The 26,775-nt window shown below is 43.4% G+C and overlaps 1 protein-coding gene across 6 annotated transcripts in view; it reads left to right on the forward strand.

The window, feature by feature from the left end:
* Positions 1-26,775, forward strand: part of ATP10D (ATPase phospholipid transporting 10D (putative)) — a 124,031-nt gene that overhangs the window by 76,229 nt on the left and 21,027 nt on the right. For all 6 annotated transcript variants that reach the window (XM_021100567.1, XM_021100569.1, XM_021100568.1 and 3 more), the window contains 9 exons: positions 1,285-1,473; positions 4,160-4,769; positions 6,103-6,209; positions 8,984-9,110; positions 11,355-11,539; positions 14,614-14,923; positions 17,694-17,770; positions 19,405-19,530; positions 22,159-22,359. In XM_021100567.1, the coding sequence (XP_020956226.1) occupies positions 1,285-1,473; positions 4,160-4,769; positions 6,103-6,209; positions 8,984-9,110; positions 11,355-11,539; positions 14,614-14,923; positions 17,694-17,770; positions 19,405-19,530; positions 22,159-22,359 (1,932 nt within the window). The remainder of the gene's footprint in view (positions 1-1,284; positions 1,474-4,159; positions 4,770-6,102; positions 6,210-8,983; positions 9,111-11,354; positions 11,540-14,613; positions 14,924-17,693; positions 17,771-19,404; positions 19,531-22,158; positions 22,360-26,775) is intronic.

Genomic DNA, 26,775 nt, shown 5'->3' on the forward strand with positions numbered 1-26,775 from the left:
GAAAACAAAGCTCAAAGGGTTAATAGGTAAGCTGCCTGAGGCCTCCAGGATGTAGGCAGTGGGTCTAGGACCTGAACCCCAACCCAAATAATTTCCAGCCTCTGCTCTTTTCTTATTGTGCCTGTGTGAAACCTCACCAAACTCCTAAGCATGAACTATGAGCCACAGTCATTCTGAGTCTAATATCACACATCTCTGCGTTTCATTCTGTTCTTTTAATCCCCTCTCCTGGCTTTTCTTGCCAGCAGCCAAGACTCCTCGACAATACAAGGGCACTTTTGTGAAAACTTGATTCAGGAGAGGTGGTCCTTTTGACTTGTCTGAAACATTTCTAAAGCAGTTGACTACCTGTTACAGGATGAGAAACAGATTTCTGCTACAACATTCTCTCTTTTAAACCTCTGCTTCTCAAGGAGCATGAGAAGTATTGTGTTACACAAGATGAAGTTTTTTCCCCCAATAAACAAACTTCTTAAAACCAACTTGTAAAAGAAATTAGATAAAAGAGAAGGACATAGGGCATCATTGTCAAATATCTTTGATGATGAAAAATCCTAGAGGAACCCTTGGATATTAGCGTCTTGTAGAATATGACTAGGAAATGCAGAAGTCCTGTTAGCCTGCTTATAGTAATTTTTATTTTCTTGGAAGAGATTTTATTTTATTTTTTTTGTGTTGAATTTTTTAAAGTATCGTGGATTTAGAATGTTGTGCCAATATCTGCTGTACAGCAAAATGACCCAGTCATACATACATCTACATTCCCTTTCTTATATTATCTTCTGTCATGGACAATGGAGGTCTGGTTTTTAACAATAGTAGTGACTTGAGCCATAAAGTATTTGGTTAAAATAGCATGGTATGGATAACACTTCATTTAAAAAAAGTTTGCTCTTCATCAGTCGCTGTTGGATGAACCTATGCCCAAGGTAGAATCCTAGACACAATAAAATAGAGCTTTGCACCGTGTATTTCAAAATAAGAAAACAGCCATTCAACTAGATTTTGGTGAAAGGCATTGTTCCTCTCTCTTGCTTGGTTTAAGATAATAGTCAAGGTAAGTCTCCACTAATATTATGCAGTCTGGATTTTCCATTTAATTTTTTGTCTTATTTCCCTATTCACCTCCCATAGCACCATGTACATTAAGTCTTTTTTAGACGAATAATGTTTACTGCCTCATGCTTCACAGATTCCAGTTAGAAAAGCTACTTTTCCATGTAAATAAAAACTCTTGTTTTTAGGTACTTAATGTAACACTCCTTTGTCTTACTGGATCTTCAGGAAACAGATGTGGTACCAGATACCAGGCTTTGGGACAAGTGTAGTCAGATTACTCCTCAGCTCTTTACTCCACTGGATGATGCTGTCCCAGATCCGCCACTCGAGACTCTGTACATCATCGACTTCTTTATTGCGTTGGCAATTTGCAACACAGTGGTGGTTTCTGCTCCTAACCAACCACGGCAAAAGGTAAGGTCCCTAATGCAAGCAAAGATTACCTTCTGGAAGAGAACTTTGAGCTTAAACATACTTGTTCTTTGAATAGTAATTAATAATTGTAGCAGCTCACATTTGTACATCACTTAATCTGTAGTCTCAGTTTAGGATATTCTAAGTGATTTACAGGTATTACTATATTGAATCCCTCTCAACAGCCCCATGAGTTAGGTACTAAAACCCTGCTATTCCCCATTTTACAGATAAGCTTAAGTAACTTCCCCAGGGTCACAGGACTAGTTTGTGGGGGAGGTAGGATTGAACCCCAGAAGTATGGCTTGGTGCTACTATACTGTTTTGCCCCTAAAAGGATAGCTGAGGAGAGCAGTTCTTAGGAAACGTGACTCTATTCATTTTGCTTATTTCCTTACCAAATTAAAGCTGTCTGTGAGACTTCTGAGACCACCAGTGCATGCCCTACATCAAGCAAAACCTATTGGATTCGTTATCATGTTTAATGATAATGTACCTTTTCACATACCACTTGGGTTAAATGTAAACTCAATCACTCTCAAATTCAGTACATCTATAATATACTGAAGTTCTGCAGCTCACATATAAGCTGGATTTTTAAAGTCTCTTTGCAGCTTAGAATTCATGGACAATTCATTTTCAATTACAAGGAAAAAGCTGTTTTTGAGATCAGTGATTGACCACTTGCTGTGCTATCTTCCTTGAGTATAACTATCTCTCCTTTTGCACACATCCACTTAAAATTCGATTTGCAGCACAACCCAATTAAATTTTAATTTTTCATTAGATCATTTGGCAACTTCAGAAGTGGTCGATTTTAACAAAAAATAATTTACTTCCCATTAAGCTCCCATTTGATCAGAAACTATATTTTTGTAAGATTTTGACTAGAAATGTGCTCTTTGAAAACTGATTATGTAGTTAGAGGATAAATCACTGAATGTTCTGTTTTTCTCCCCATAAAACACTGTTTCATACATATCTGTTTCCAATGCAGACAACTTTTGGTGTTTTCTGCTTAAGAAATGTTGTTACCTTATCCCCCCAAAACATAATATTCAATGGCCTGAAAAAATCTCAATAGGCATGTCAGGTCCTAAGCTTCACGCTAGTTCAGGGTAATGATAGAAAAGCAGTGAATAAAGATCTACTTAGAATTCATGTGTGTTACAGAAACCTTATCTCTGGTTGAATTTTGACTTGTCATTTCTGAGTTACCAGCAAGTTTGAAAACTGACCAGCATGAGTCCCTCAGATTGTCATAAAATTAAGAATTATTAGAAAACATTTTAATTCCCTTGAGAATTAAATGAGAAAATTTAATTTTTCTAAATGAGAAAATGTTAGGATTCATTGGTCTCCCCAATTAGTATTAAATTCTAAATTTAATCACTGATAAGAACGAAGATCTAGAAGAAATCAAGTTATGAACAAGAAAAAGTTCTATAAAAATAGAAATTTGAATTCACATTGTGATGCTAATAATTCTTCAATATACTACTTCATTTTTTTAATTCATATTAACAACCTCTTTTAGCATCTGGAAAATGAAAGGAAAAAATAACGTTTCGTCATCTTCTTTTTTTTCTTTTTACTGCCACACCTGCAGCATATGGAAGTTTCCAGTCTAGGGTTGATTTGAAGCTGCAGCTGAGGCCTACACCACAGTCACGGGAATGCCAGATCTGAGCCACATCTGTGACCTACACTGCATCTTGAGGCAATGCTGGATCCTTAACCCACTGAGTGAGGCCAGGGATTGAACTCATATCCTCATGGAGACTATGTTGGGTTCTTAACCCACGGAGCTACAGTGGGAACTCACATTTTGTTCATCTTTGATTTACTTTCTTCCAGTGTTTCAAACGTATATTATTATTAGTTTTTATACTATTCATACTGTTTTTATAGTTTTTTTCAATATTGCCCTGTAATCTCTATAAACTTGATCTTTATTTAAATATTATAAAACATTTTAAGAAGATGTTTCTAATTTTCTATTGTTGCATATTTGCTTGTAATTTTATTTATTTATTTTTGCTTTTTAGGACTGCAGCCATGGCATGTGGAAGTTCCCAGGCTAGGGGTCAAGTTGGAGCTGCAGCTGCCAGCCTGCATCACAGCCACAGAAATAAGGGGTCTGAGCTGCATCTATGACCTACACCATAGTTCACGGCAGTGCCGGATCCTTAACCCACTGAGCAAGGCCATGGATCGAACTGCATCCTCATGGATACCAGCTGGTTTTATCTCCACCACACCACAACAGGAAGTCCCCTTGCTTGTAATTTTAAAGTGTTATTGCTAAGACGCACATAATACCGATTATTATTTTTTTACATTTTGAGTTATTTCCTTAGAGAAATTTTGAAATTTCTATTGAAAAATTATTTCAATAGAAAAAATGTGCCCACTGCGAGCAATATTACCATTTTGTCTGTTGCCATCAGTTGTCAGATTGCTTCTTAAACTGTTGGAGAAATTCATAATGCCATCGACAGACATTAGCGCATCTTTTCATTATGGTTCTTTTTATTTTTATGAATGTTTTCTGCAGCAGATGTAAGTGTGAAGCAGGCTGCTGGTCCTATAAGAGTGGCATGTCTTCATATCTGATTTTTTTTTACCCTAGTTTGACTTCTCATTTCTTCTCAATACTGCAACCATCCCATGTTATCTTTCCTAGATCAGACTCTCTTCTCTGAGTGGAATGCCCATTAAGTCTTTGGAAGAAATTAAAAACCTGTTCCAGAAGCTGTCTGTCCGAAGGTCAAGTTCGCCATCTCTTGCCAGTGGGAAGGAGCCATTCTCTGGGGTCCCAAACGCCTTTGTGAGCAGACTTTCCCTCTTTAGTCGCATGAAACCTGCTTCCCCTCTAGAGGAAGAGATCTCCCAGACGAGTGAGAGCCCCCAGGGCCGTGGGAGCTTGGCTTGTCCCACAGAAACCGAGCAACAGAGCAGTGATGAGGGCATCACGGACGGCAAGGTGGGATCCCCGCCTGGACAGCCCTCAGCCTCCAGCCTGTGTTATGAGGCCGAGAGCCCGGATGAAGCAGCCCTGGTGTATGCCGCCCGGGCTTACCAGTGCACGTTACAGTCCCGGACGCCAGAGCAGGTGGTGGTGGACTTCGCTGCTTTGGGACCATTAACATTTCAACTCCTGCACATCCTGCCCTTCGACTCCGTAAGGAAAAGGATGTCGGTTGTGGTCCGCCACCCCCTTTCCAACCAAGTCGTGGTGTATACAAAGGGTGCGGATTCTGTCATCATGGAGCTGCTCTCTGGGGCTTCCCCAGGTGGGTTCATCCAGGACTGAGAGGGAGGAGATGGGGAGGGCTCGGAGAGGAAAAGCCCACTCTCAGTGGTTTGTTTGTCTTGTCTTCTAAAGGCAAACAAGCAGATTTTGGGGCATCAGTCGCACTTGGTGAAGTAGGGAAGGGTGCCTGGGATTTGGTGAGAAAGCATGTACATCTGGGGGTTACACAGACCAGGTTTCAAATCTGGATGCTGACATTAGCTGTGTCTTGATAATGTTATCTAACTGTTCTCAGCCTTTGCCTTCAATAAGTCAGGATTATGGTTCCTGAGAGTTTGTTTTTGTTTTTTGGATTTGTTTGTTTGTTTGTTTTTAGGGCCACACCTGTGGCACATGGAAGTTCCCAGGCTATGGGGTTCATTGAATCAGAACTGCAGCTGCCAGCCTACACTACAGCCACAGCAACCTGGGATCTGGGCTGCATCAGCGACCTACATAGCAATGCCAGATCTTTAACCCATTGAGCGAGGCCAGGGATTGAGCCCACATCCTCATGGGTCCTGGTTGGGTTTGTTACTGCTGAGCCAGTGAGAGATCTGGTTCCTGAGGGTTTTAATAATATACTGTATACAGTATATGCAGTGCCTCCACCCAGAGCCCAGAGAGTGGTAAATGCTCAATGAGTGACAGCGTTATTATAATCATTGTTATTGTCATTACTGTTGATGCGGAAACGGTTTTTGTAATAAGTTCTTAGTATGTTTCTCTCCCAGGGAGAAAGAAACAAGGGAAAGATTTATTCTTAAGGGTCACTGTTATTTTGTATTATTATTATTATTATTTTTTTGGCAATTTCCACAGCATGCAGAAGTTCCTGGGCCAGGGATAGAACCCGAGCCACAGCAGTGACAACATTGAATCCTTAACCACTAGGCCACCCAGGGTTCCTTTTATTTATTTTTAAAATAATTATTCTTTTTATTTTCACTGCCCTTTTTTTTTTTAATTATTTTTTATTGTCTTTTTACAGCTGTACCTATGGCATATGGAAGTTCCCGGGCCAAGGGTCAAATGGTAGCTGCAGCTGCCAGCCTATGCCACAGCCACAGCCATGCCAGATCTGAGCCATGTCTGCAACCTATGCTGCAGCTCGTGGCAACACCAGATCCTTAATCCACTGAGTGAGGCCGGGGACTGAACCTGCATCCTCACAGAACCAATGTTAATTCCTTGACCTGCTGAACCACAACAGGAACTCCCAGGGGTCCCTTTTATAAATGCACATTTGGGATTCAAAACTACAAGGCCATTTGTTTGTTGAGATTTAATTGGGCAGACTGGTGGGGAACACTTGTGTTTGTGAATTATTTCAGATGGACCAAGTCTGGAGAAACAACAGATGATGATAAGGGAGAAAACCCAGAAGCACTTGGACGACTATGCCAAACAAGGCCTGCGTACTCTGTGTATCGCAAAGAAGGTGAGGCTGCTTAGTTCACCCACTGGCTTCATTCCTTCCCATGTTTGACTCTCATTTAATGAAAACTAGCATGTATTAAACACCATCCAGGCATCAGGAAAAGGCATTGGGCCAGTAGCTCTCTTTTTATAGAGCTTCTTTATTCCTTATACATTAGTTGGTTGGAGTTTGTTCCAGAAAGGTGCCTAAAAGTTATATTCTCTGAGTTCTCACATGTTTTAATATAGCTAAGTGCTTTTGTGTAGAAACTATAGTTGGGCTGGGTGTAAAAATCCCTGGATCCTCCTTTCTTTCTTTGAGAACCTTGTAAGTGTTACTCTCCTGTCTTGCAGCATTAAATGTGCTTTGAAAAGAGTGAGGCCAGAGACTGGTCTTCCATTGTCCCCTTATATAAGTTCTTGATATTTTTTTCCTGATATGCTCCTAAGTCTCTATCTGCACATCCAGGTAAATTTACTAAATATTATCTCAGTATTGATTATTTTCTATTGAGAATAATTCTGGAACATAGTGTTTTCTTCCTAAATAAAAATGGAGGTAATAACAAAGAAGAGAGAGCTCTAAGAAGTAATTTGAGGGATGGGAGAACAGACAGATACCAGAACCACCCCTGTGAGGGCACAGGAGTGAATTGGTCACGTGTTTGGTGGTCAGTTTTATGGCTTAATATTGACCATATCAGGCTGCTCAGCTGTAATGAAGCTCTGCAAGGCCTCACATCCTTAAGTTACCCTCCCTCATTGATAAGCCAGGACATCCCCAGGCCCTTCCCTACAGCCATGGCCACAACCACATCCCCAGCTGCACTTATGGACCATGTTTCTTCCATCAGTGCAGACCCAACTAGCTCACTGTTTGAGAGTGGAGCTGTGGCAGAAGTTGGAGACATCTACAGAGGTGGAGAAGGAGCATCTAGTAAGAGCTCATGCAAGGGAAGGAGGAGTTTATGGGAGGAGGGACGGCAGTTAGTTGTAAAGATAGGACAGAGCTTTGATGAACGCTGAAGGACAAGCAACAAAGAACAGTCAGCCCACAGGGGAAAAACTGGAGAAGAACCGAAGAGACCACCCCTGCCAGCTCTCTCCCCACTTCTCTGTAACTACCTCCCCCTCCCCAACACCCCTTTCTGTCGTCTTCTCCCTCCCTGGCTCTGAGTCCTGTAGCTAATTTTTGCAGTGCTGGAAGCCAAAGTATTCATTTTCCCTCCTTCATCCTGGGCTGTAGCTAATAGAGAAGACGGGAACATGTAGATCAAAGCATCAGTGCTTAATGGCTGTCTAGTAATTGCCAAACCATGGAGCTCCTGGGGGGCCTGAATTGGAGGCTGTAGCTAGGGCTGGAGACCAACATCGGGGTCTTTCATTTCTCACCAAATACTAGCTCTTGGGAACTGCCTTAGGTAAAGTGGAGCCTATTGTCCACTCTAAGGCTCTTACTCAATCAGTGACAGGAAGCATCAAAGCCTGCCTCACACACAGTTGGAGGAAGAATGATGAATTCAGGATCAAAACAGAACCTTCTGCCTTTTTGGTAGAGTGATCTTCCACTGATAAAAATGTAGCCCAACAGATAGGAGACTCTCCCAAATCAAATTACCTTATGGGCAAGAATGAGTAGATAGAGAGGTTGCCTCATGTCCTCCACTCCATGCTGCTTTATAAAAACTGAATGGAGATCTCTTCCTCTAGGGCAACCTGAAGACAAAGGGAAAATGTATCATTGGTGCCTCCTCTAGGAATTCCACTTCATTTTTTGTTTGGAACAGGACTTTCTTGCTTCACCCATACGGCCGCCTCTTTCTTTTTTAAAAAAATTTTTTTGAGGAGTTCCCATCATGGTGCAGTGGTTAACGAATCTGAGTAGGAACCATGAGGTTGTGGGTTCGATCCCTGCCCTTGCTCAGTGGGTTGATGATCCGGCATTGCCGTGAGCTCTGTGGTTTAGGTTGCAGACTCGGCTCAGATCCCGCGTTGCTGTGGCTCTGGTGTAAGCTGGCAGCTACAGCTCCGATTGGACCCCTAGCCTGGGAACCTCCATATGCCGCGGGAGCGGCCCAAGAAATGGCAAAAAGACCAAAAAAATTTTTTTTTTGAAATTATAGTTGATTTACAATGTGTTGATTTCTGCCATACAGCAAAGTAACCCAGTCATACATATATATAGTCATATATATATATATATATGTATTTTTTTCTCATGCTAAGTAACCCAGTCATATATATAGTCATATATATATGTATTTTTTTCTCATGCTGTCTTCATCATGTTCTATCACAAGTGATTGGATATACTTCCTTGTGTTGTACAGTGGGAGGCCTCCTCTTTCTTTTAACCTTTGCAAATAACTAATCCCATAAACCAGCTGTTAAAAGAAATCAAAGGTGTTGCTAGCTATATAATATAGTGAATAGTCCTGACACCATTTTCTCAACTACACTATTAGAATCTCCCTGAATTTAACTCTGAATTGGAGACTTTTCCCAACTGCATACTCCCTGCTTTAATTAAATAGATCAACCCACTTGCATCACATGTGGTGCTTAGAATTAACCAGAGATGCTAGTCTCCAGGGTCCATCCCTCATCAGCATGACTCTGGTCTGATTATAGAGCCGGTGAAGTTTGTCACCAAGTGGTATAAGGATAGGGACCTGGCCTGGATGTACCCAGAGAGAGGAATACCTAAAGCAAGTTCATGGCTTGACATTTTTCCCGGGTTGGTCTTTACAGGATCATCATACAGCCTAGCCTCATAGCTCTTTTCTTCCTCCATAGGTCATGAGTGACACAGAATATGCAGAGTGGCTGAGAAGTCATTTTTTAGCTGAAACCAGCATTGACAACAAGGAAGAATTACTCCTTGAATCGGCCATGAGATTGGAGAACAAACTAACTTTACTTGGTAAGTAGACTATGCTGTATTGTCTGAATGGAGAATTTTCAAAATGAAACTCAGTGTCTCTAAATCAGTTACTCACCAGTGCCTTTTTTCGCTCACTTCGATCTAATAGCTGTGTGTGGTTCTACCCACCCTGTCCAGTTTGATTTCTACCCAGCTTCCAATCCTTTCCATTCCATTGTCCACTCTAGTGAGCTAGACTTCATGTGTGGTGGGGTCAGAGTGGTCATCTGAAAGATGATCGTTTAAAACTTGAATGCTTGGGAGTTCCCTGGTGGTCTAGTGATTAGGATTTGGCCCTTTCACCACTGCACCCCAGGTTCAGTTCCTGGTCTGGGAACTGAGATTCCACATCAAGTTGCTCTCAAAAGCCAAAATAATAATAGTAATAAAAATTTAATACTTAACATAGAGTACAAAGTGAAGTAAATACCCTGGTTCAAGAGAAGAAAGGTAGTTTCTTGCAAGGCATTGGATAAAGTATTTAATGTATGCTGTCTTTTTGAATCCATATAATAAATCTCTATTGTATTTTGGAGAAACGTGGAGCAGAGAGCAGTTTAATGACTTGTTCAGAGTCACAGGCCAGGTACTGGCAAAGCTAAGAGGAAGCTCAGAACTACTTTCCTCTAGACTCATATTCTTTATTCTCTGCCTGCAACTAGACTAAGGAAATTTATTTCTCTCTCACATCCTGGTTTCAACTAGAAGTTGCACAACTGACACTTCTTGTCTCAGATTGAGCTGCATCTTAAAATCCCCTGGAGCGCTTTAAGATACACTGATGCCTCCCAGGGATTCTGATTCAGTCCATCTGATGTGTGGCCTGGGTGTTTGAATTTTTCAAAGCTCCCCCAGTGGTTCTGAGAGGCAGCCATATTTTGGTTGTTGTTTTTTGTTTTTAGTGCTGCACCCGTGGCATATGGAAGTTCCCAGGCTAAGGGTCACATCAGAGCTGCTGCTGCCAGCCACAGCCACAGCAACGTGGGATCCAAGCCACTTCTGTGACCTACACCACAGCTCACGGCAACACCTGAACAAGGCCAGGATCAAACCTGCATCCTCATGGATACTAGGCCGGTTCATTACTGCTGAGCCACAGTGGGAACTCCAGCAGCCGTGGTTGAGAAACACTGCCTGAGAGTCTGAACATCTAGATCCTAAGCTAAGTGCTTACCCGCCAAGACAACAGCTTCTGAGCTCCATTTCTCTGGTTCAGACAAAAGCAGCCGTCCTCCCTGGACTCTGGCCAATAGAGTAATGATCTCACTCCTAAGTCGTTTCTCCATGACTGTGTGAGTGGAATGAATCCACATTTCCTCATCTGCTGTTCCAAACCCAAAACTGCTTTGGACATTTAGTGCAAAACTCATTCAGCAGCGAGAGCAGGCCTGATGTGATAAGAAAATGTACAGTGTTGGGAGTTCCATTGTGGCGCAGTTGTTAGCAAATCCGACTAGGAACCATGAGGTTTCGGGTTCGGTCCCTGGCCTTGCTCAGTGGGTTAAGGATCTGGCATTGCCATGAACTGTGGTGTAGGTCGCAGACACGGCTCGGATCCTGCATTGCTGTGGCTCTGGCGTAGGCTGGTGGCTACAGCTCCAATTAGACCCCTAGCCTGGGAACCTCCATATGCCATGGGTGCGGCCCCAGAAAAGGCAAAAAAAAAAAATGTACAGTGTTTATTACCTTAATTAGTGTGATTGTTGTCATTCGTAAGGTTTGCTGAAGAAATACTAATATGTTTGATGACCGGATATTATAAACTATGTTAGATGTACCATCTTAACCTTTTTAAAATCTGCGAGACATTTGGATTCCAAAATATATCTAGCTCCAATTATTTTAGGAAAGGAAATTATGGAGTTCATTATGAAAGAGCATTAAAAATAGACATTGTTTTCCTCACCAGAACATTCCTAGAAAGCTAACCCTTACCCTTGAGAGTAGCATAGAATTATAAAATTGTGGAGTAAGGCTATATATGTATCTGAAACCCCCTCAGCTTAGAAGAAAGCTAGCTAAAAGGAGAGCAGGTAAGTTTGATAAATTCATTGATTTCTAGGGCTTCCTTCCCCAAATATGGCTTTGTGTATGATTTTGGTTGGGTTTTGACACTTTCTTTGGGTCCCTCAAAGCTGCCAGAGTGGTGTGGGTTGGCTAACACATGGGGTTCAACTATAGCATAGGTGCACTTCAGCTGGCTTTGGTTATGTACACGTCCTGATGCACTTGGGGTATTTTTAGGTGCTACTGGCATTGAAGACCGTCTGCAAGAGGGTGTCCCCGAGTCTATAGAAGCCCTTCACAAAGCTGGAATCAAGATCTGGATGCTGACGGGGGACAAACAGGAAACAGCTGTCAACATTGCTTATGCGTGCAAGCTCCTGGAGCCAGATGACAAGCTTTTTATCCTCAATACTGAAACTAAAGTACGTACACTGAGATTAATCTCGTCTTTCTGTTTGGTTTTGTTTTTCCAAAGCCAATGGAGTACATGTGATTTGATGGCTGTAAGGAGAAAGATGCACCAGTAATCATTAGCTCCTTGATAATTAGATCTTCTGTCCAGCAGCCTAGCATGTTTAGTTCTTATAAAGGCTTGGGAAATAAAATGATTCAAAGGAATCATTGCTGAAAAAAAGGCGTTAAGTGATAGTTTTCTTTTTACTTGCTCCCCACCATATTGGATTATCAATGATTTGACAAGACTTAAACCGTGATGACAAAATATGTCAAGCTCTGGGACAGGAATCTACCCTCTGTTCAAACTGAGGGGGAAGTGATGATTTTTATTGGAAGCAGGTGAATAAATATTTTCATGGTAATTCTAAAATTAGGCTCAGGGTTATCCTGCCCTCTAGTGGTACATCTTAGGTAGTGCACCTGAGAATATCAAAAGTTGGAAGACCTGGTTAAGGGAAGGGGAAAAAAGGGTTTTGTCTTCCTTCTTCTAAGGAGAAGGAATTTAAGAGGTTAGGACTCAGCCTACTTTTTCTAATGCCCTCCACTCCTGCCACTAATCTCTAACACAAATGTTGTAATCAGTTAAATAGACATTTTATTTTTTTTCAGAAAATTCCTAGTATAGAGATAGTATGATTTGTGCATATTATTTAATTTGCTTGGAAAACCTTCCCCTTTCCTTCCTCAGTTGTCAGACTTAATCAGTGACAACTATTCTGTCACAAAAACCTGCCTCTCAGAAATCCCCTGGAGCTTCTTACCCGGATCACACCTTTGTGGCAGGCTGCCAGATTTGGTTAGCCATGTTTTTATGCTTAGGCATCAGTCAGTACCCCAGGAGAAGGTACATGTGGAGGAAAGGGAATTTTCCTTATTAACACAGAGTGAGTTCTCCTTGGCTGTTGGCCCAGGGACCCACAGACACAACCACCAGCCAGATCCCAGTGTCACCTGAGGAGTGAGCACAAGAAAATGCTTGGTCATTGTGGTCACTCAGATGGATGTGCCCTCAGTTCAGATGCTCAGGCTGCCAGTGACCCAGGTGTGTGACCTTGGGGTTTCCTTTCCAAGTCATTTTCCTTACTTGCAATGTGAGGGTAAGTGGTACCTATTTCATAGGGTTGTTGCAGGCATTCGATGAGAAAACATAAACTGACGAATGTGGTGCCTCGCAGATGAACGGGGCTCAGTGAACCTTTAAAAGTAAAGACAATAAATCGTTTGTGCTTCATTTTGGCTTTGACATTTTTGCGAGCAGTAAGATCCTTAGGATTCTGGAACTTATTTGTAAATATACAAATTTATGGCTAAAGGCATTTGAAACTCCCAGTTCAAGAAGTCTTGTTAGAGTATCTGCTGTGGACTGTTCTAAGTACAAAAGCTTTTTTTTTTTTTCCTTTTTGCTATTAATAGCTATTTTACCTCGGAATTTTTTCAGATAACAGAACACAGTGAGTGAACAGAATTTAGATTTTTAATGACTCAAGTCTATGCATATAAAATCCCAGGTGCATAGTGGGGGATCAGTCACTGTCACTCTCCGCGCCGCAGGATATGCTGAGAGTTAAAGAATGGAATTGAGGATCATGGAGCTCAATTTGTCATTTAGTAAAGGAATTGCTCTTGTGACGTTTTAACTGGGCCACCTGGCCACCCACGCCATGATGTGACATCCAGTCATTTCCGTAGTGTAGTACCTCAGCTTTACAAATTGTCATCCACTTTGCCTCTTAAATTTATAAATTAGGTTATGGTAAATGGGGCCACTTACTTTACATAATCTCCATTCTCGTAAGTTTCAATTCTTTTTTTTTTTTCTTCTTGTCTTTCAAGTGCTATACCTGGGGTATATGGAGATTCCCAGGCTAGGGGTCAAATCAGAGCTACAGCAGCTGGCCTACACCACAGCTCCTGGCAACACCAGATTCTTAACCCACTGAGCGAGGCCAGGGATTGAACCTGTGTCCTCATGGATGCTATTTGGATTTGTTTCCACTGAGCCTTGATGGGAACTCCTCGATTGTTTTTGTTTATTTGTTTGTTTTAATATAATAATGTCCTGAATTATTTACTACCTTTTTTTAAATCTCATTTCATTTAAAATTTTCTCCTGAGAGTGTAACTCTTTATTTTTGTGTTTCTTAGAATCTATGAAAGGCTTTTTCATACATAATCTCATTTGGCTATTATAACAAGTAGAGCAGAAAAAATTATCCTCATTTTGTACCCTGAGACTCTAAAAGGTTGTGATTTGTCTAAGTACCTATGGCTTATTACTAGTCATGCATGTTTCTGTATTCTATTACTTATTATATGTAATCTATATTATATATAATCTATAATCTATATTATATATAATCTATACTATATCTACCTCCGTATCTACACATTATTCCCAGAGTAAGTGCTATAAAGTTGCTACAACACCGAAATAGTAAAAACTGAACATTGCCCTTATGGGAAAAAAGATTAGGTTCCTGTGAGCCTCTGGTCACAACATTTTTGTCAACAAATGAATATGTAACCTTGTTTCGTGTTTCTTTTTAAGACACATTGTTATTATTATTTTGTCTTTCTTTTTTAGGGCCACACCTGCAGCATATGGAGGTTCCCAGTTTAGGGGTCCAATAGGAACTGTAGCCGCCAGCCTACGCCAGGGCCACAGCAACGCAGGATCCGAGCTGCGTCTGTGATCTACACCAGAGCTCGCAGCAACACTGGATCCTTAACCCACTGAGCAAGGCCAGGGGTCGAACCTGTGTCCTCATGGATACCAGTCAGGTTCATTAACCACTGAGCCATGATGGGAACTCCCTTAGAGACACATGATTGTGTGTGTGTGTGTGTCTACAAAACTTGTCCAACATCTTCTCCCTAAGGCATATCACAACCTCTTGTGTGTAGGAACACTAGACAACAGTATTCACTCCCTGGGGTTCCCTTGATGCAGCAGTTGTTAAAGAATAACAATGATAAATCTAGCCGGATATGGCCACCGAGGGTGCCCCAAGGCTTAACTGTCCTTGCTTCTTGTTTTAAGGATGCCTGTGAGGTGCTGATGGACACAATTTTGAAAGAGCTTCAGGGGAAGAACCCAGCTGCTCCAGAGCGAGGACCATTAAGCGAGGATTCACAGCAGCCTCCCGGCCCCCAGGACCCAGGGCTGCGGGCTGGACTCATTATCACGGGGAGGACCTTGGAGTTCGCCCTGCAGGAGAGTCTGCAGAGGCAGTTCCTGGAGCTGACTGCTTGCTGCCGGGCTGTGGTCTGCTGCCGAGCCACACCCCTGCAGAAGAGCGAGGTGGTGAAACTGGTACGCGGCCATCTGCGGGTGATGACCCTGGCCATTGGTGAGTTGGGTGGAATCTAGCACCGCGCTTCTCCCTGTGATGTCACGCCAGGGGCCGATCCCTTGGTCTGTCCCTCCTTCTGAACATCTCTTTATGCTTCGTCGGTCTGCCCTTTCCTCCCCGCTTTCCCTCCCTTCTTTCTCTCAGTCCCCCACCCCCTCCCCCTTTCTGTCCATGATCTGTTTGGCTCGCTGCTCTGAACCAGGTGATAGAGATGGGACAGGGAAAATAATATAATAGGACTCTTTGGGTTACACATCAGATTCCCAAACCACCTGGGTTAAGGAGGGTAATTACTGAATCAAGGAACGGAAAAGTTCACGAGTTCTAACCTTCGAGAAAGTTAAATTGAGGAATATGGACAATTCATTTATTTATTCACTCAACACTTATTTATTGAGTGCCTTCTATGTCCCAGGTATTTCTCTAGCCATGGAGATACACGAGTATGTAAAACTGACAGAGTACCTTGGCTTAAGGAGCTTATGTCTAGTTGGAGGGCGGTATAGTAAAAAAAAAAAAAAAAAAAAAAGGTGAAACAAAAAAAGTGTAAAGATAGAAGGTACCATCTCGTGACAAGTGCTGTTGAAAAAAATAGTCAGGGATACAGCACATTGGGAAGGGAGAGGGGGCTGCTATTTTAAATAGGTTTTTGTCAGAGAGAGTCTCACTGAGAAGGTTGAGTGTGAGCAGAGACTTGAAGGAAATGGTAAGATGAGCCATAGGAGATCTGGGGGAAGAGCGTTCCTGGCAGAGCAGGAGGTGAAAGGAAAGGCCATGGACCCTGCTTGGTGTGTTCAAACCCAAAGCAGGCTGAACGCAGGGAAGAGTTTTCTGCAGGTCGGTGAAGGGTTGAGAGGCGGCAGGTGGCCAGATCGTGTAGGGTCTTAGAGGCCTTTAGGGATCTTGGCTTTTGTCCAAAGAGATAGGGAGCCCCAGCAGGTCTTTGAGCACTGGAGGCCCATGAGCTCCCATGAGTTGAAAAAGATCATGTTGGCTGCTGTGTTGAGTAACCACTGGGTTGTAAGGACATAAGGAAGGAGACCAGTTGAGAGGCTATTGAAGTAATTCAGGGAAAAGAGAATGGTGGCTTCAGGAGAGGTGGTGGGTCGTGGTCACGTAGTAGACATGGTTTGAAGAAAGAGCTGGTGACGTTTGTTGACAGACTGGTTATGTTATATTCTGGGAGGGGTCAAGGGGGGGGATGTCGAGTTTTTGTCTGTAAGAGCAGAAAGGATGGAGCGGCTGTTTGATGAGATGGGGTCAGGGCAATCAGGAATCGGCCTTAGCCTCTTAACGTTGGAGAAGGCCACTAGATGTCTAAGCAGTGATGACAAGGAGGCAGCTGGGTATAAAGTCTTGGAATGCAGCAGTGAGGAATTGGCTAGAGGAGATGAAGCTCTGAGATGCCACAAAGCTAAGAGATTGGCAAGATGAGACCTCAGGCATCTCTGACAGTCTCTGTTTTCACTCAGGTTGTCTTCAGTCTCAGGTAGCATCTCCCCTTGGGGTGCTGATGGAGCCACCAGAAACTCCCGCCTGCATAGCCTATCCCATTAGCAACCTGAGTGAAAGGAGAGCACCTCGTTGCAAGTTTCTGGAATAAAGTATCAGGATTAGGGTAGAATTCTGTTCAACTATCTCACTGAGTAAATATATAAGTGACTGATTTTTTTTTTTTTTTTTTTTTTTTTTTTTAGGGCTGTGCCCTAGGCATATGGAAATTCCCAGGCTAGGGGTCAGATCAAAGCTGCAGCTGCCAACCTGTGCCACAACCACAGCAATGCCAGATCTGAGCCATGTCACAGCAATGCTGATCCTTAACCCACTGAACAGGGCCAGGGACTGAACCCGATTCCTCATGGATCTTAGTCGGGTTTGCTACTGCTGGGCCACAGCGGGAACTCCTGAATGAACTATTCAAGCCCCTGGATGCAGATGTTCCTGAAGCTAGGGCCCCTGGGCATGGAAATTATATCAATGAAGCTGAAACATGTGCACATCTCTTAACCAATCACTAAGGCCAGAGAACAGCAATGATATAATTTCCCAGCCCTGAGTCAGTTGCCCATCATAAGTCTGAGAGTTTGGGTTCATCCTAACAAACCACGTGGACTCTGAGTTCCCACAGAAAATCAGGATGCTGTTACCAAAAAATCAAGTGAAAGTTGGTGGGCAGTTGGGAACAAGAGATGCTCATTACCAGCAGGAATGTCATACCTCCTCTTAAGCAGCTTCCCGTGTGCTGGGGAGACAGAAGTCTGTAGCAACCACAATACCATGTGATAGATATGATGGAGATTCACAGGGGGTACTTGGAGCCTAAGGAAGGGGCATTGGGTCTAAAAGGAATATGAGAAGGCTTTCCCATAGGAAATGATAGCTAAACGCAGAGCAAGAGTCCTTGAAATCTAGCCAGTGGGATGGGGTTGATGAGGACAGAGTTATAAGAATACGAAAAGAGCATGTACAGGAGCTGGAAGGAGCAGGTAAGCAGCAAAAACACTGAAGGTAGAGTGAATATCATAGAGAAAGGGGAGGTCAGTCCAGATAAGGGTCATAGCATGAAGGACATTAAGGTAGGGTGGAGTATGGAATTCTCCCTCATGGCAGTGGACGCCATATTGAGTTTCTGCTCATCTAGCTGCCAGGCAACTTGGAGACATGGGATAAAATTTGAAGGATTTGTTTGTTGGCTTAAGTGGCCACCGTCGATGGGCACGATGGCATCTTTGCTCATGTTTCTTACCTTTTCTTCTGTCTCATGAAGGTGATGGTGCCAATGACGTTAGCATGATACAGGTGGCAGACATTGGGATTGGGATCTCGGGTCAGGAAGGCATGCAGGTGAGTGGCTGTTGTGCACCCACATACCATGAACTTGACCTGCCCTCCCAAAGGCAACATTCTCCATAGTCCAATCGCTGTGGTAGAGCAAGGCTGTCTGTGACTAGCTCGGGAGTGAGTGACAGGGCATTTAGCTGTTCATTGTTGATTATTTACTGGGTGAGCACTGTGGAATTTTCCTGGGCAATTAATTTAGCTCTGTGGCTCCCTTGTTCAATTAACAATAAAACTCGTCTAAATCATAAGAACATACATATTTTAGCCCCCAATAACTATGTGACTTTGAACACCGATGAGAGCTACTAAGGATCTCAATGAAAGACCTTAGGATCTGAAAGAGAGGGAGAGGGGGAGAGAAGATAAGAGAGAGTGAGGGGAGTTCCCGTCGTGGCGAAGTGGTTAACGAATCCGACTAGGAACCATGAGGTTGCGGGTTCGGTCCCTGCCCTTGCTCAGTGGGTTAAGGATCCGGTGTTGCCGTGAGCTGTGGTGTAGCTTGCAGACGCGGCTCAGATCCCGCGTTGCTATGGCTCTGGCGTAGGCTGGTGGCTACAGCTCCGACAGACCCCTAGCCTGGGAACCTCCATATGCCACGGGAGTGGCCCAAGAAATAGCAAAAAAAAAAGACAAAAAAAAAAGAGAGAGAGAGAGAGAGTGAGGGAGGAGTTCCCATCATGGCTCAGTGGAAACTAATCTGACTAGTATCCATGAGGACCCTGGCCTCAATCAGTGGGTGAAGGGTCTGACGTGGCTGTGAGCTATGGTGTAGGTCACAGATGTGGCTCGGATCCTGTATTGCTGTGGTATAGGCTAGAGGCTACAGTGCCAATTCGACCCCTAGCCTGGTAACCTCCATATGCTGCGGGTGTGGACCTAAAAAGACAAAAAAAAAGGGGAGGGGAATGAGAGATGTGAGACTGTCCTGTTTGTGTGTGTGTGTGGGGGGGGATAGTGGGTTTGTTTGTTTGTTTGTTTTGCCCTACCCCATAGCCTGCAGAAGAGAAATTCCTGGGACAGGGATCAGACCTGTGCCACAGCAGCAAACCGAGCCACAGCAGTGACAATAATGGATGCTTAACCCACTGAGCCACCAAGGACCTCCAGAAGACTGCTTGTCAGGTGTACACAGCAAATCCTGCCAAAGGAAAGTGGAATGGGAGGCTTAGCGTTTCCCAAGGATTGTAAATAATGACATCTCTACAAAAGATGAGACATGCAGATACCTCTTTGCCTGACACATTATACGAAGTCACACAAAGTCATGACTGTAATTGTCATGACCGTCTCTTCATGGAGGAGAAGCAAATGCACAAAGTAATGGGCCCAGTTCTTGCTAAGGGAGCTGCTTTCTAGGAAACATCACTTGCTGAAATTCCGTCATGAGGGGTAGCCAAAGAGAGGTTTTGTTTCATTGGGCCATTTTGGAAAGCGGAGTGGTGACGCCAAGCAACCTAGCCAGGCTTGTATTCATGGGGCTTTGTCTTTGTTTCTTTTTTCTTTTTCTTTATTTTTTTGGTCTGCATGTAAGGTTTAAACCACACATTTGGCCAGTCTGAGCCTGCTGAGCCAGGCTGCCCTGCTGTTCGAACGTGTCAGTTGCTCAGGGTGACACACTCTCCTTGTTGCCTCTGCAGGCGGTGATGGCCAGTGACTTTGCCATTTCTCAGTTTAAACATCTCAGCAAGCTCCTCCTCGTCCACGGGCACTGGTGTTACACCCGGCTTTCCAACATGATTCTCTATTTTTTCTACAAGAACGTGGTATGTAGCTCCAGGGAATCCACCCCTCCCGCTTCCCACGTCCACTCCTGCTCACGAGAGGGGCAAAGAGGAAGAGCCCCACGCGGGGCTTGCTTATTGATGTTTGGAAAGCAGCCGGGAGCACTCCTGCTGTCTTACCAGGGATAATCTGGGAATGTGCTGTGTTTCAGCTGCTGACAGCAAATTGCGAGGCTTGTCCATCTGCTAGCATTGTCTATTCCCTATGCATTTAAATTCAGTTAAGCCCTGTCTGATTCATTTAGAATCCAGTTTTTGACCTTCCCTAAAAAGGTTGTGACAAGCAGAATTATGAAATGTTTAATGCTCTCTGTCAGTAGGGAATGAAAAGGTTTGCCTCCCTTTTACAGGAGATACCAAAAAAAATACCTGCTGTTCCCCAGCAGCTGTCCCACGTGGTATGTTGAAGACACAGATATAGCTGAAAACCCTGTATTGTGCCTCTTGGCCTGCAGCTGGGTCACACTCCATGATGCAGAATTCTCTGGCCAGCTTGTGAAATGTGTTTGCACATGATAGCTGTGTGATGGTCAAGAAACTTAATTTAGACCATGTAATTCCTAAAGGGCAGAATTTGATTTGTAGACATCCTGGCCTGTGATCTTCGGCATACCGTTTAAATTTCAGTCTCCTCTTTCAGAAACTCAGGTTGGCCTTCTGTTGCTTCACCTAAATCCCTTCTAGGCACAGTGGTGTAAATATGTCACAATTTTCAGACCAGATTTATTCTTGGTCTTTAAAGTCCATGAGGAGCCAGTTAGTGGCAAACGTGCATTTACATCATGCTATTGAAATACCGTCTTTAGGAAAAAGATGACTTTAACGGGTCATTTTTAGGATATCCCAAATGTATAATGTAGATCTGTGCATAGGTGTGTCTGTGTGTCTGTTTATCAGCAGGGACATTTTTTTTTTTTTTCCCTATAGCACAATGAGCTTTTTAGGATGCTCTCAGTACTTTTACTAATTAGAATTGGCACATTTAGCCAAAGTTTAAAAAAACTTGGATACTTTATGATCATATTTGAAATGTACAACATCTCTGGCTGAGTGTGTGATTCTGGAGAAAGCTGTGACTTGTTTAAAATTCCAGAATTTAGTGGTCAGTGACTTTTAGAGAAGCACTCCCCCCGGCCAGGTTTTTTTAAAATGCTTTTTCTACCTTCTATTATGATGTAGCCCACTGCATCCTCTCCCTCTCCCTTTTAACTCCAAATTTCTAACTAGTATTAGAAAGAGATGCCGCTTGCTTTTGGAGGGGGGGGTGTGTGTTCATTAGTAGCAACTGCATCACCAGGGAGTAAGGATCCTGTGTTCCTTTTACTCTGTAACCCTGGATGACCGTGATATTCTCTCAACTTATTTCTACCTCTTTTCCTGTCGGGCCAACATTGAATGGTTTGTACACTGTGGAGATGAGGGCCAGTATCAGAAACTGTTGGAGGAGCTTAGCTTTCTGGGGCTGTAGTTCTTGGATCTTGGACAACTTTTGCGATAGTGATAAAGACTGTGGATTCAGTCCCCAGAATAGTTTCCCAAACACACGTACCCAAAACTGATATGTTTTCAGGACGGAGGCATGATGCGTGTCATACACTCACGTTTGAGGATCGTGGCCCCTGTCTTAAGGTCTTCCAATGGACTGTGATGCCACTGATGATAAGTCCTGCATCAGCTAATGAATACTCAGGAAAAAGGCACTTTCTAGGTCATGAGCACTTTCTAACTGGATCTTGATAGTAAGCCCTTATGTGGCATAATTTTCAATTTCCAGACATAAGAGCCAAAATTCATAGACGTTAGGAAAATAACCTCAAGTCATATAGTCAGTTGGAAGTGTCCCCAGACTTGGAACAAGACTCCCTAAATCTCAGTCCCGTGTCCTTCCCTGCGTCCTGCCTTCCTTGGGGGCACAGAGCACTTGCTATCATGGACTTAGATTGCCAGAGACAGAATACTGAAGGAAACACTCTAGAAGGTATGTGCCTGGCTTGTAGGGTGACCGCCTGTCCTGATTTGGGACTGTCATAGTTAGAGTCCCAGGTCCTGGAAAACAGCTCAGTCCCAAGCAAACTGGGATGGTTGGCCACTCACTGGCACCACCCATTTCACTGCGAAAAAAATAATTGTGAACCCAGAAGGGAAGAGAATGAACGTTCGTTGTAGGCCTGCTGTGTACCAGACCCAGGGCTAGTTTCTCATCTAGAGCTGGAACGAACGCCTCCATTTGAATACTGGCTCTGCGGCCGAGTAGCCTGGTAACTTTGGGCAAGTTCCTTAGCCTCACTGTGCCTCATGTTCCTCATCTGTAAAATGGGAACAATACTAATTCCCAATTTATTACGAAAATTAAATGTGTTATTCATAAACTCCTTAGAACCGTGCCAGCTCCACACAGTAAATGGTCTGTGTATGTGTGTGCGTTTGTGTGTCTTAATTTACTAAGACACAGCAGCTGCAAGGTAAGTTGTGGTCTTCGATTCTGTGAGAGAGGAAGCTGTCCTGAGGGAGGGGCTGAAGTCGCACAGCTCAGGATGCAGCGGGTGGCATGAGCGGTCCTAGCACACACTGCTGACTCTAAGATATGCATGTCCCTCTTTGTGTCCCTAGGCCTATGTGAACCTCCTTTTCTGGTACCAGTTCTTTTGTGGGTTTTCAGGAACATCCATGACTGACTATTGGGTCTTGATCTTCTTCAACCTCCTTTTCACATCCGCCCCTCCTGTCATCTATGGTGTTCTGGAGAAGGATGTGTCTGCAGAGATGCTCCTGCAACTGCCTGAGCTTTACAGGAGTGGCCAGAGATCAGAGGTGGGTGCCACAGCAGCACTGTGCAGACTGATAACACACCCCTTGTCAAAGCCAGGGCATTTTCCAGTCAGACCGGCTCAAGTGTGGTCATGTATTGAAAACGATTTGAATGTGTGTGTGTTTCCAAAGATCTCTTGTGACACTGCAGATGGGAAATTCCTCGCTTCTGAGACGAACACACATAAAAGCATGAAAGACCTGAGGTGCACATAAGAAGACATCTAGCCTTTGGACCTTACAACGAACAATATCTAGTTTTTACCAAACCGCACGGTGCCTTCTGTGTGCAGACTACGAAGTATGCTGGTCCCATTTATCTCCACAAAGCACTTTGAGAGAGAACGTCTTCCCATTCTAAGAGGAAGCATCTGAACTTCAAAGGGGCTACGTCATTTTATTCAAAAATTTCACAGCTAAAAAAATCCAGATCCAAGATGGGGGCCTTCCGAGTTTGTTTCTAAAGGCAAAATTAAATTCTTCAGGTGCTCCTCTCCCTTAGAACAGCGGAGTCATCTTAATGGCTCCCTCTCCCTAAGACCAGCCTCACCTCCACTTAGATGCTCTTGGTCCTGTCCATGCACTTCTGATGCATCCTTTACATCAGCCCTCCCCGCCCCATCCTTCTCTCTCTGCCCTCATCAGCTCCTACCTAGAGGATTGTCGTCACTGATTAATTAAGCCAGCTGTCCCAATTCATCTCTTACAAGATTAAGCATAACCAGCATTGAGATGGCCTTATGAATGTTTATGTAATGCCTCCTGTATGCCTGGTACTGTTGTAAGTGCTTAACATATGTAAATCTAATTCTCAAAGTGCCCCTGCAAGATAGATGCTATCATTATCCACACTGTTGATGAGGCAAGTTGGGCACAGGGAGGTACCTGAAGTAATCTGCCTGTGTCACCAAGCTCCTGAGTGGTGCAGGTGAACCCTGGTTCCTGAGCCCATGCTATGCTGCAGAAAGAACATCAGTGTCATCTTTGGTCCTTAGGTGCCTCCCACCCCTTTGCTGTTTAATGGCCAAAAGTCCAAAGTGTGCTCATAGGTCCATTGCTGGGATCATAGGGACTGAAATGGACCAACAACCTATAGACACCTGTATGTGGGCAAGGCTGAAGGGTCAGTCTGGTCAGATAATCTAGCCTTGAGAAGAGGCTTCCATTAGGACGTTTTCAGTTGCAAGTGATAGAAACCCAGTTCAAATTGGCTTAATAAAAAAGGAAAATGTTTTGACTGTCATAGCTGCAAAATCCAGGAATAATGGTGACAGAACACCGTTATTCTTTAAGCAACCCTAGATGTGCTGGTTATAAATCATTGAGCCCCTCTTGAGTCCTTTGCTTTTCCCTGTGTTTATCACTGTGGCTTGAAAGATTGTTTTCTCATCCACCAGGCTGGGGACATAGATCATTCCCCAGGACAGAGAGGGGACACATGGACAGGATTGTCAAGGAGGGTTTCCTATAGAAGAACTAGACAAACAAAAATGAGACTCTGAAATTCCCGTTGTGGCTCAATGGAAATGAAACTGACTAGCATCCATGAGAATGCAGGTTCAGTCCCTGGCCTCGCTCGCTCAGTGGGGCACAGATCCGACGTTGCCATGAGCTGTGGTGTAGGTCACAGATGTGGCTCAGATCCCGCGTTGCTGTGGCTGTGGTGTAAGCCAGCAGCTACAGCTCCGATTCAACCCCTAGCCTGGGGCCGTGGGTGCAGCCCTAAAAAGGCAAAAAATAAAAATAAAAAACGAGACTCACTGTGAGAAATCCATGTATTGAGCTTTACTGGACTCATTGTTCTGAAGATGCTGACCCAGATCAGCACATGTTAGAAATGATGGGTTATGTTTAGCCTAAGTTTAAATTCGGGTTCTGTGGTGTGTGACCTCATTAAGTTATTTGACTTCCCTGTACTCCAATTTCTTTACTTTATGGAGATGATACAAGGATTAATATGTAAGTTCCAGCCATATTAAACTCTCAGTACATTGTTTTTACCCCACACTCACATTTAACCAGAAATTTGAGGAAATTCTGAATTTAAAATGATGTGTTTTTGAGTTTTCATTGTGGTTCAGTGGGTTAAGAACTCAGCATAGTCTCCATAGGATTTGGGTTTGATTCCTGGCCCCTCTCAGGGGGTTAAGGATCTAGTGTTGCCACAAACCGTGGTGTAGGTTACAAATTTGACTTGGATCCAGTGTTGCTACAGCTGTGGTGTAGGCCTGCAGCAGTAGTACTGACTTGACCCCTAGCCTAGGAACTTCCACATGCTGCAAGTACAGCTGGAAGAAGAAAAAAATAAAATCAATAAAATGATTTGTTTTTGTCAATCCAGCTTTATTCTGTCTTGAACTGCCTTTCCAGACTAGAGAGTAATTTAATGTCCTTAGGCTCATGGAGCAGCCAACACAGAGGAAAAGTCAGCTTCCAGGCAAGCAGAAATCCTTACAATCCTTTAATGTCATCCAGCCCGTTCAGGTCAAAGAACCACTTGGGGTCTTCCTAAAAACGTCCAGTCCAACTTAAAAGTTCAAGGCGAGGGTGCAGGAATGTGTGGTTGATATTAATGAAGGTTGTTCTGCGCCCTAGGCCTGAGTTGAATTCCACATCCTTTGGGGAAAGAGGAGTAAAAGGAAGACTCTGAAAGTTTTTCATAGCTAATGTTTCAAAAGCCTATTTGTACAACCTGAAGATTGTAATTGGTCTTAGAAGAGTTGAGGTCATTGCTTCCTGTTGTTGAAACATGCTATCTTTTGCACACACTATTCTAGCAATCCGGCCAGTTTTATAATACACGGTAAGAGTGAGCAGATTTCCAATATGTGTCCACTGATAAAAGGTGATGGATTTCATTGACGTTACCTTCCAGAAGAGTTGTCCTTTCTTTGAACTTGGCCTCCACGCAAATTCATTTTTATACTTGGGCCATTTCCTGTCTTTGTCCTTAAATATACTTTCCAGGGTTATAGCATCTCCCTCCTTGAAAGGAGATGGGTCTGGAAGGCTGCAGTCAGAGGCATCCTTTCCAAGAAGCAATAGTGTTGCCCATCTCTCCATCACCCACACAGTCTTCTTTCCTGGCTTTCACTTCATGTCCAGATTTTCCCTCTCAGTTTCCAGGAGATCCCATGAGTTACTCCCTTTATTCTCTCATTTGTCTTACCCTTGACCCTTCTCTACTCCCAAGCCCCCCCACTCACATGACCAAAGAGAAAGTATACTTGTTACCTTTTGGTGCTCAGTTTTTTGAACACCCTCTGCTCCCCCAGAAGCCGGAAGCTGTATTTTAACTTATTCTGAAATTGTTCTCTCTCTTATCCGGTGACATTTTTGTTGCCCCTTTGACTCTGCCACATTCTCTTCCACCATTTGGTTGTGCTTTGTTAGAATCGATTGTGCATCATTAAGACTTTATGGACACTTGTGTGAAGAAGGGCCAGGTAGAAGATTCATTTCCAGTGAAAAGAATTGTAAAAGAAAATACAGGGAAAAGTGGACTGGAAATGATGAATCTTCATTGCTTTAATTTTGCAGAGGACAGGGATAAAAAAGAAAAAAAGGATAGGTGTAAAACTTCCAAGTATAGTCTTTTGAAGAATGGAAGAAGGTATATGGAGAGTTGGTATATTTTTAAAGATTAGTTCTTCAGGAGACCATTAGACATTTTCAAGGAAATGTTAGCCTCTTTTTGCATCTGAAAGGGAATAAGACTATGAACACCTTAAGAAAAGGGAAGGCTAGTTAAGGGAAGTGATACGTGTGTTGCTGTTTTTGCCCATGGCAGACATCACTTATAACCTGTAGCACTCCAGCCTTCCTGAATGGGTCTAAATGGAGCCTTCTGCACAGAGATTATCATTGATCAGAGTTGTCTCTTGTGAAAACCTGTTTTCCACCACTTGACTAGTGTGTCTACTTGATCTTTCTCTCTCTTTCTAGAAGATGTGGTATGAAGCAATTGAGCACATGAAAAGTTATATAACAATAGTTGATTAAGCCAACAGATAGTCGTGAAGTACCTGCTATGTACCAGACATGGTTTTAATCACTTGAATAAAAGAACTCAAGTCCTACTCTATGAAGTTTGCACTCCATTGAGAGAACATAAGAAATCATTGAGGAAATATTTCTTTGTCATTGTTGTTTGTTTTTTTTAGGGCTGCACCTGCAGCCTATGGAGGTTCCCAGGCTAGGGGTCAAATCGGAGCTACAGCTGCCAGCCTGCACCACAGCCACAGCAACACTGGATCCAAGCCCTGTCTGCGACCTACACCACAGCTCATGGCAACGCCGGATCATTAACCCATTGAGCAAGGCCAGGGGTCAAACCCACAACCTCATAGTTCCTAGTCGGATTCATTTCCACTGCACCACACAGGAACTCCAAGGAAATATTTCTGATGGTGGTGAGAG

The sequence above is a fragment of the Sus scrofa genome, chromosome 8, assembly GCF_000003025.6.
Source record: "Sus scrofa isolate TJ Tabasco breed Duroc chromosome 8, Sscrofa11.1, whole genome shotgun sequence".
Lineage (NCBI taxonomy): Eukaryota > Metazoa > Chordata > Mammalia > Artiodactyla > Suidae > Sus > Sus scrofa.